The sequence below is a fragment of the Sporothrix schenckii genome (genome assembly GCF_000961545.1).
Source record: "Sporothrix schenckii 1099-18 chromosome Unknown Cont47, whole genome shotgun sequence".
Taxonomy (NCBI): domain Eukaryota; kingdom Fungi; phylum Ascomycota; class Sordariomycetes; order Ophiostomatales; family Ophiostomataceae; genus Sporothrix; species Sporothrix schenckii.
This window is the reverse complement of record NW_015971148.1, coordinates 945,078-955,032: the sequence shown is the minus strand read 5'-3', so window position 1 is coordinate 955,032 and position 9,955 is coordinate 945,078. Positions and strand designations below refer to the sequence as shown.

Below are 9,955 nucleotides of genomic sequence, written 5' to 3'. Positions count from 1 at the left end.
TTTCAAGAGAGTATCCTAGTCAGCTGCGCCCTCGATGCACCTGTACTATATGCTAACGGAGGATAACTGCAGAGCGGAAGAACATCGATGGCACTGCCTCAACAAAGATAGGTTGCATTCTTGACGCACACATCGACAAACAACACACTGCTCTTTTCCTTCTCCAAAACAGCCTCTGTCATCTGTCTGACGTCTGTTCTGTCCGGCTGTCGCTGTACTTGGTCACCCGCCACCGAGATCGTGGGCCGTATACGCCAACCGCGGGAAACTCTCCGAACACCCCGCTTGTCTGAAGATTTTCCACCAATTCTCTCTTTTTTTCTTTTTTGCCCTCCGTCTTTATTCTCAGACGACGCCAACGTTCAACGACAAACGTTGACGGCACCTTATTACTAGCTTCGCGGGACTGCATTGTCCATCGCATCACTGTCTTTATCGGTCTTGCCTTTGTATTGTACCTGTTTCCGCTGTTGTCAGTTTGTTCTGGCCTACCGGCACCGCCGACAACATTCTCACCGCGCCAACCACACAACGACGCTTGCAAAAGGAGAATGCTACCGACGACAAGTTAACTATTCTTTCGTGTCACTCATTCTGCCATTCTTGGAGCCCGTACCATTGGGAGCCAGCTCTCTTGTCAATATAGCAAGGTTATTGGCTACGCCGGTCCCCATATATGGTATATCCTTGCCACCATGAGTGACTATTACCACCAGTTCCTGGCTTCCATGTCAGGCATCGAGCCAAATCCGCATCTTATGCAACAACAACAGCAGCAACAGCAACAACAGCAACAACAGCAACAACAATATCCGCAACAGCATACGCACCAGCCTGTACCACTTCATCAACAGCCTCACCATCTTCACCAGCAGCATCCACAACCTCCGCCGCAGCATGTCCAGGATGTGCCAATGCCGTTGTCACTTCCACCCCATCTCCACCAGCAGCCGGCCATGTCCATGACCATGGGGATGGGACCGGGACAGGGGTCAAACCAGTATCAGAACTTGGGCTTTTACACTGGCTTTCCAGAGCCGGTCATGTTCAACGCGCAAAAGTCACAGCGCAATCGTCGGAAATCCGCTCCTGGATCAGAGCACGTCAAACACCGTCGGACGCGGTCGGGTTGTTATACGTGCCGCAGCAGACGAATCAAGTGCGACGAGGCGCGGCCCATCTGCGAGCGTAAGTTAAACTTCGTTTTTTGTTCTCTCCTTAAAGCATATATGACATGACTGCATGTCTGCTTGTTGCTAACAAAATTCTGCGCGGCATCTTACGCACTACATTCTTTATCTTTATAGGTTGTAAGAAAGGAAAAAGAGATTGCTCCTATCCCGATCCCAAGTCGTCAAAGAAATCGGCTGCCGCTGTGTCACAAGAGGAGGCAAATATAAGCCAACAAGCTAGCCCAGAATCGTCAAACGAAGAAGACGACGAAGATGTGGATAATGACAGCAAGCTTGACACGATTCCTGATTACGACGAGGCCGACGAGTCGACCAGTGGAACGGCAGATACATCTACACCCCAGCAGTTTACGGTCACCTTCAACGACAAAGTGCGGCCTCCTCTACGGCAGTCGAGCTCAACATCACTTTTGAATATGAAACGGCTTGTATCTACTGGTGGCGCAGGTGCAGCGTCGTCGACAGGAAGACGAACTCGGCAAGGTTCAGAGACCCCATCGTTTGAAGGGAAAAGTACGTCACCGGCCACGTCGACGGGTACCGCCGGTAGCTTTCCGCCTACAGCACAATCTGTTGGTTCCTCCGAGCCCTACTACTCCTCGTCCTCAACTTTACCAGCAGTTTCGGCAGCCGACTGGAGCCACCTGCCCCAAGACTTGCGTTTCTACCTGGGATATTTTGTGGACAATATCACACATCTTCACTACTGCATTCCAATCGACTCGGACAGCTTTATTCGTGGCATCTTGCCGGCTCTGGCCGTCCGTAACGAGCCTCTGCTATATGCACTTGTTGCCTTTTCGGCCTACCATTTCATTTTGCGTGATCCGACGGCCAAACTACAGCAGTTTTTGCAATACTATGACCAGAGTGTGAGGCTTCTTCTCGGAATCCTAAAGCGAAAAGAGAAGCATACACTCGGTACTCTTTTGACTGTTTTGCAGCTCGCTACGATTGAAGAGTACCTCGGTGACTGGGTCAATCTCATGGGCCACCAAAAGGCTGCTTTGGAAATGCTTACGGAAATTTATACGCCCGACACCGCCCCCCAGACATCAGTAGGCCGCATGATCCTTCACTGGTACACTCGCTTTGATGTGTTTGTGGGCATCATGGGTGGCTTTGAGACAGCTCTCTCGCGGGATTGGTTCATCAGCATCGTGGAGTACTATCAAGAGCGTATTGCCAACGAGCCCACGAGCCTAATTTACAAGACTGAAGATTGCTCTGCGCGACTGCGACTTATCAGCTTCGATATGTCTTTGCTATTTGCGCGTGCCAAGGAAGACGATAACGGCGAAGATGCAGCGAAACGTGCAGGCGGTGGCCTGGCCGCATTTCCGTCATTTGCACCAGACGAGACCTTTATGCGAGAGCATGCGCGTATTCTCAGTGCGCTGAATGAGTGGAAAGCTGGTCTCGATGCCCTTGTGAAGGTCGACGACGAGACAACAAACGGGATGACAGGCAGCGCAGGAGGAGAATCAAAACACCACCCTCTCCTTGTTACCGACTTTAGTCATGCGGTTGCACTTGAGGAGGACGATATTGTTGACCCTTATCAGCCGGGAATCTTGTATTACGGGCCACTTTTTGCATACACGATCATGTCTTGTGAGTGGCAATCGATTATTGTCATGCACGAACTACAGGCTGCGCAGTTAGCTATGGCCGCTATGGGTGCCGCGCCTCAACCTGCAGCTGGACTATCGCCAATGCCTCAGAGTATGACGCTTCCTGAAGGCATGTCTCCCGCAGAAGGCATGTCTCTACTCAAAGCCGTGTCTCTACCGGAGGGGATGTCCTTGCCAGCAGGGATAGCCCTTCCGGAAGGGATAACTTTACCGGAAGGTATGGCTCTACCTGACGGCATGTCGCTCAAAGACGGCCTAGCTGCTCTTGCCGCTATGAGTGGTTCTGGTGGTGAAACGTCTGGAGACATGGCGGCCATGCACGCTGCTGCGGCTGCTACCAAGTCTTCTTTGCCTCCTGCAGGGCGAGGAAGTGCCCTGGATGCTGACGGACAAATGGACCCCGCTCAAATGGCAGCTCAGATGTCGGCTGGTATGGCAGGACTTGCCAAGCGTGCATACACCATTTGTCAGATTTTTGAGACGCTTGAGATGTGGCCGGCCAGTCCGCCAGGGTGCTTGATAATATCGCAAGCGATGCTTGCCATTGCTGCTCTTTTCCTTCCGCGCGACAGTCGCCACCATATGTGGATTCGACGCAAGTTTGCGTTGATTGAAACCATGGGGTAGGATTTTTTTACGCTTTTTTTTTGGAGCTCTGTATTCAATAGCTAACAGGAGCCACAGCTATATCTTCCCGCTTACTATGCGTACGCGGATGTCCGAGCTCTTCAACGACCCATCCTGTGTTCAGTGGTGGCTGCCCAACAATGAAGGCTTCAGTCCGATTCTGCAAAGCGTGCGTGCTTTTGCCGATGAGCGTAATGTGACGGCCGTGTCGGCACAAACAGAAAACCTACGGGAAGTCCGGCATATCTTTGCGAAGCTCCAGATCGGTGAAGGAGGCGGAAGTAGCGGCAGTGGTGGCGGAGCCGTGGACGATTCAGATGCTGGCAATCGGGCTAGCAGCGACACAATGAAACAGAAGAAAGGTGCCAAGGGTGCACCGAAAGCGGCAAAGGTTAAGAGAAGAGGCGTCTAAATGATATTTTGGGTCAACAATGGCACCTTTCAGTGTTGCATTTTTTTGGGAGGCATTTGTCATTCATATATGTTTTCTTCTTCTTCGAGATCCCTTTCTTCTTACCGACTTTTGTTTACTTCTCCTTTTCTATTTCATCGGCTTTCAACATTTTGCAGCGCATTTAACGGCCTTGTATACATAACAAGATTTATACGTCACCAACCCAGGAATACCAATACATGCAATCTCTTCTTTCTATCTGGGCACGATATACAAAACTGTGGGAAATTTCATTATTTCTTTTTTGATTTGTCGTCCCGAGAGAAATGGTCAAAGTATCCTGGCTTCAAGTTTGTAGTTGGCTTTCTGTATAAATCAATTCGTCGTTGTGGCAGGCTGACAGACGAATGTTGGCTATTTACGCAGAACAAACGGGTACCGCAAGAGTTAACATTTAACACGAAAAGCCACTGACGCCATGCGTATTGGATATCATCTGTAGTTTGGCTATTTCGGTCTCGTGCACACACTTTTGCTCAACTGCTCTTCACTACAACTTGGCCAAAAAAAATACAATACTAAAATAATACAGGAAAAGGAAGGAAGAAGGATGGAAAATGGACAACCGCCAAACAAGACCTAAAGGAAATTATGTGGAATGAAACGTAGTCTGGCTTCTCCTCCCGATGCACGTTATTAAGATGTTGGTTCTTTTGCTATTTCCTCTTCTGTACAGTCACCTGCCGATACCAGCACCTATTCTTCGGCTATCGGTGCTGGTTCTGCAGTGGCCTCGGTCTCGACATCAGCTTTGGCCTCTGCCGCCTCGGCCTTGGTTGCTTCATCCTCCTTCTGGGCCTTGTCAGTAGCCTCCTTGCCCTCGGGCGTGGCAGCTTCCGGCGTTTCCTCGGTGGCGTTGGAGGTATCCTCCGGGGCAGGCTCAGTCTCAGTTGCTGTTGACTCTTCTTTAGTGGCGACAGGAGAAGTGCCATCGGTCGGCTTCACGTCCTTGGCGCTTTCGTCTTCGACAGTCGAGGTGACCTCCTCTGTCGCTGTCTCGGAAGCTGCTGGGACGCCAGTTGATTCTTCCTTGGGAGGCTTCTCCGCAGCCGCCGCTGCACCACCTGTGGCTTCTGCCAGCTCACCCGCTACAATGACTGTGATCGGTTCGGTAGGTTCATTCTCGTTTGGAGGGTTTGCACCTGCGTTAGCGGGCTCTGCACTCAGCTCGGTCTGTTCTGTTTCGGTGCTATCTGTCGTGGACGCTTCCACTGTGCTTGCTGGCTCTTGCTCAGGCGGTGTGGCGGTTGCAGACTTGTGCTGGTGGTGTTCCACGATAATGGGCACCGAAGTCGTCGAGGCGTCTGTACCTGTACCGGCTCCACTGCCGTCCGTCTTTGACTCGTCCGCCGGAACTTCTTGCTCGGTGACCGTCGGCGGCGTCGTCGAGTGAGAGGATGAGCGAGCCAGTGCGGGTGCTAAGTGGGTATTTTTAAGGATGGAGACGGGCCGGCCGGCGGCACCAGGTGCAGCATTCGCGCCGTCCTCATCTTGCTCCAGAACGGTGGTCACAGCGCTGCCAGTGGACGGGCTGCTACGAATGTGTCGCCGCGTATTGGTGCGGCCAACCGCGTGCAGGTGTTCGCTGTCGGCACCCAGTAGGTCCGCCGCAAGACCTGTGCCACTGCTCGAAGTAGAGCCGGCGCCAGCCGGTCCAGAGCCTGACCGGTACGCTGAACGATCGCCGGCCGCACCTCCAGATGCCGGGTTCATGGCAAGGCTCTTCTTGTCGGCGATGGACGACATCGGGATGAGGCCCGGTGCCACATTCTCGGAGGGGGCAGTGCTGCTCTCATTTGTTGAAGGCTCTGCGGGCGCACCGCTGCCCGACACCGCCACGGAAGGTGTGACGTCCAGGCCCTCAGCCTCAGGTGGCAGCTTGTAATTCTCGGCGGGTAGCAGGTCATACATGTCGCAGACAGTTTTGAAAAAGACGTAGAGGCCAGTCTGGCCCTCGACAGACCAGAAGACGCCACGGTGCTGGAACCAGGCGTGGGCAAAGATGCGGTGGAGACGACGGAACACGTTGATCAGGTTCTTAACGGCCGCATTCTTGTCGTGTGGATCGGCAAAGACGAAGCGGCTGGGGAAAATCTTGGGGTTGGTGACGACATTTGCGGCCCAGTCGAGGGTGTGGCAGCAGTAGTCGATGGCGCAGCAGGAGCGCGGCTGCTCGTGGACGGCGCACAAAAACTGCCACTCCGACGCACGCATCTCGGGGCAGGTGGTGGCGCTGCAGGGCGGCGTGTCAAAGAGAAAACCGACAATAAGGCTGTTGCACTGCGCAATCAGAAAACGGCAGAGCTCGTATAGCCAGAGCGTGCGGTCGGTGCCGGCGGGCGCCTGGGCGAGGATGTGGGCGGTCTCGCGGGAGATGGGAATGGTATTGTTGGCAGTGTGGTGGTAATGGAGGGCAGCGAGGTGTTCTTGGAGCTGGAACGCCGAGTCGAGCTGGCGATGTTAGTCGATGCTGTTGCGACATTTTTTTCTTAGGAAAAAGGCCACAGCAAGCTCACCTCATTAAGCGGGACAAGCGGTGGCCCTACGGCAAAATCTGCAGCCCGGGTGCCCGGGTGGATGCGGCGCTTGGAGTTGGCATCGAGGATCGTCTGCTCCATTTGCTGCTCCATTTGCTGTTGGGCCAAAGTTGCGCCCGAGGCTGCCGGCGATTTGGGCCCGATCTGGATTTCGGCGGCCGGGGGAGGGCTGGGCAGCCGAGGCGAGCTCGGCGGGAGCGCCATGTCTGGAGAGGTACTTTATATTTTAGGAGGTTGTGAGGCACTGTCGGTGGCAACCTCCCTCTTCATCACAAAATGATTTCCGGTACGGTTATTGACCCTTGTTTTGTGTCTCGTGTCGAGGCGGCTGTCAAACTGTCAAATTGCCAGGATGGAAGAAATGTTGCGGCGGTTCCGATACGCAATGTATGCTCAGTGACACAGGTTAGCGGCCACAGCTTGGATGCGAAGTCGTGTGCGCGAGTGTCCTGTGTGGGGTCGTGTGTCGTGGTGAGATATGAAGAGTGACGATTCTGGAAGCTATGCAAGCGCTGGCGATGTTTTTCTGTTTGCAGATGCCCGATGTGAATCCTGTTTGTTTCTGTGCCTACCTCCTGTCGCACCTGCCTTACCGCCGTGCAGAGCTATCCAGGGGTTGGTTTGGTAACCCCCGGGCGCTGCAGTTGCTGATTGGCTGATGCTCAAGGAGCTCTTTCTCCGCTATGACTAATCAGGTAAGCCCTCCCGAGCGAGGCGTCGTGTGCTGTATTTGAGGCGGTTGCGGGGCCTTACAGCACTAATTGATGTGTATCAACTTCTGCGAGGCGATGTCATCGCGGCGACAAAGAGGGCGTAGCGTGTCAAAAAGTATTCTCCAATATAAGTTGTGCCTGCCACTCCTACAAACTCGGACACCTTGCTGAAATATTTTATTCCGTGTCAATAAGCGTCAGGGAATAACCAGTCGCAAGCATCTACGGGAACTATGGACTCCGACGACGACCTGCCGCCTGTTCTCGTCGACACAGCCGTCGGAGCAGACGAGAATGACGCAGAGAATGGGCCCAAAGTGCCTTTGACGATCGTGACGGGTGGGTTCTGACCCAGTGGCTATTGTGAGATGTATAGCTTGAGCCTGACCTCTGACCCATCTAGGATATCTGGGGGCGGGCAAGACAACGCTGTTGAACTACATCTTGACAGCAGAACATGGCAAGAAGATTGCCGTAATTATGAACGGTGAGTTTCAGACATGTCTTGCTTCTCCGTCTTTAAAATATCTCCAGATGTATTGTTTAAAGCTTGGGATGAAATACTAATTGTTGTGATGGTAGAATTTGGGGACTGTGAGTCTCGGTCATGGTTGGGACGCGCCTCGGTGTTAGATGAAAATCAAACAACTAACGCCACGCAGCTTTGGACATTGAAAAGTCCTTGACAATAAACAGAAACGGCGAGTCCGTCGAAGAGTGGCTGGACGTTGGTAACGGCTGTATTTGCTGCTCAGTCAAGTGCGTCCTGCCTTTTCTACTATGAATCTCAATTTTCGTTTGCTGACCTCACAGAGACACCGGTGTCAACGCTATTGAATCGCTAATGGCCAAGAAGGGCAAGTTCGATTACATCCTACTCGAGACGACTGGCCTCGCCGATCCGGGTAACCTGGCACCGCTGTTCTGGATGGACGACGGCCTCGGCAGCTCGCTGTTCCTGGACGGCATTGTCACGCTGGTCGATGCCAAGAACATTTTGCGGAATCTTGATGAGCCCGAGGGCACTGATCAGACGGAGGACCACAACCATGCAGATGAGCACGGGCCACTGATGACGACGGCACACGTCCAAATCTCCCACGCCGATGTAATTGTTATCAACAAGTCGGATCTCGTCGATGCGGACGAGCTGGCCCGCGTCAAGACGCGCATCGAGTCGATAAACGGCCTGGCGCGTATTCACGTCACGTCCCAGAGCGCCGTACCACAGCTCGAGGGCGTCCTTCTTGACCTGCACGCCTACGAAACGGCTGAGGCGGTCGAGCGTGCTGTGCACCAAAACTACCACAGCCATTTGGATCCGGTACGTTGACACGCCCGCCCATTTATCTCTGCTGCACACGTCCCGGCCCATTGCACACACTGACACCCAAAATAAAGTCAATATCGACAAAAGCTATCGACCTTGGCGTCCTTGATGCGGCACAGGTTGCCAAGGTCGACGAATGGCTGCGGTCGGTGTTGTGGGAGAGCCAACTGCCTGATCCTGCTGGCGGGCCAAAACAGGGCGGTCGCAACGACCCGACCAGCTTCGAGATCCACCGCACCAAGGGCCGTCTCGTGCTCAAGAACGGCTTGGACAAGGTTGTCCAGGGCGTTCGGGAGCTATTTGAGATTTTCGACGCTCCGGCACCCACACTCGCGGAAGAAGCAGCAGGCCAGTCAACCGCCACGCCCGAGTCGAGCAAGCTGATATTTATTGGGCGGAGGCTTGACCAGTTCGACTTTGAAAAGAGCATATTGAGAGCGATACGGATATAGCCAGGGCATGTCGATGTCTGGTGTTGTCAGCTACAGTAAATATCAAATGAAACCCGTTAAATGCATATCACAAATTGACAAATTGAACCGTTAATTGGTGGTGGTGAGATTGCTGTATGTGGAAGCGAATCTGACTCATCTCAAGCTTTAAATGTGAGGTTGCAGTCTACTGTGAAATAAATCAAAAGACAATGACCCTTATCTACGGGAACAAAGCCGGAACACCTTCGACATGACAATGCAGCTGTCACTTGTTTTAAACTGCACGTGTGAGGCTGAGATGCAGGGGAGAGCTGGGTTCTGCGCGTAATTTGGCAATTAAAAAAGCTGCAAAATTAAATATAAAACTCTAAAAAGAAGGTGGAGGAAGGGCGCACGGGCCATTTGTGTCGCAGCTTTACATCGCTTAGAGAAATATGCATGTATCGAACAGCTGAGTCCACACGCGCTAGTCAACAAAGACATATAGTTTTGTGGGGCTTTGATCATGATTGGTCTCTGTTGGTTGGCTAGTTTTCGCACAGCGAACCTCCTTCGTTTCTTTTCGAGGAATCTCCGACGCCACACTACCCCAGGGCCTCACAACACACGACCACGAGCTTCTATCTGCACGCCATCTTCTCGCCCGACCCCACAGTCCTTTTGACTTCCCGTCCAACGTGTCACTGTGCGCGGTGCACATCAATAGTTGTTACCTTGTAGCATTAGCGCGACGTTCGTATCGTTCGCTCCCTTGCATTATCACGAACTCGGCCTCGCTGTTAGGACGATAAACCATCAACACCCAAGCCCTCAAGCTGACCACCGAGTCGCATCGACGACCATCGACGACCTTGGACGACCATTGACGACCCAAGGCGACCTAACCAGCACAGACGCTGCGCACATAGACAGTCTTTCGATCCGCTGCCCAGTATGAATCGACCAGGTATGAACGACCATTGCGCCCGATAGTTAAAGAGAAGCGCAGGGAAGGGAGGTGAAGTTGGCAGACAGGCACGACCTTCGAAAACTA

The 9,955-nt window shown here is 53.0% G+C and overlaps 3 protein-coding genes across 3 annotated transcripts; 2 read left to right on the top strand and 1 right to left on the bottom strand.

The window, feature by feature from the left end:
• Positions 1-695: 695 nt before the first annotated feature.
• Positions 696-3,866, top strand: SPSK_03001 (c6 zinc finger domain containing protein; the record flags this gene model as incomplete). Its single annotated transcript, XM_016729846.1, has 3 exons — positions 696-1,188; positions 1,308-3,450; positions 3,512-3,866. 3 exons carry the CDS (start codon positions 696-698, stop codon positions 3,864-3,866), a joined length of 2,991 nt encoding a protein of 996 aa, XP_016584898.1.
• A 738-nt stretch (positions 3,867-4,604) lies between these two features.
• SPSK_03156 (mob1 family protein) lies at positions 4,605-6,649 on the bottom strand (the record flags this gene model as incomplete). The annotated part of the gene is made up of 2 exons (XM_016729997.1): positions 4,605-6,359; positions 6,425-6,649. 2 exons carry the CDS (start codon positions 6,647-6,649, stop codon positions 4,605-4,607), a joined length of 1,980 nt encoding a protein of 659 aa, XP_016584897.1.
• A 742-nt stretch (positions 6,650-7,391) lies between these two features.
• SPSK_03300 (uncharacterized protein) lies at positions 7,392-8,940 on the top strand (the record flags this gene model as incomplete). The annotated part of the gene is made up of 5 exons (XM_016730138.1): positions 7,392-7,497; positions 7,562-7,645; positions 7,821-7,917; positions 7,972-8,482; positions 8,560-8,940. The coding sequence occupies 5 exons, from the start codon at positions 7,392-7,394 to the stop codon at positions 8,938-8,940; spliced, it is 1,179 nt and encodes a 392-aa protein (XP_016584896.1).
• Between the last annotated feature and the right edge of the window lie 1,015 nt (positions 8,941-9,955).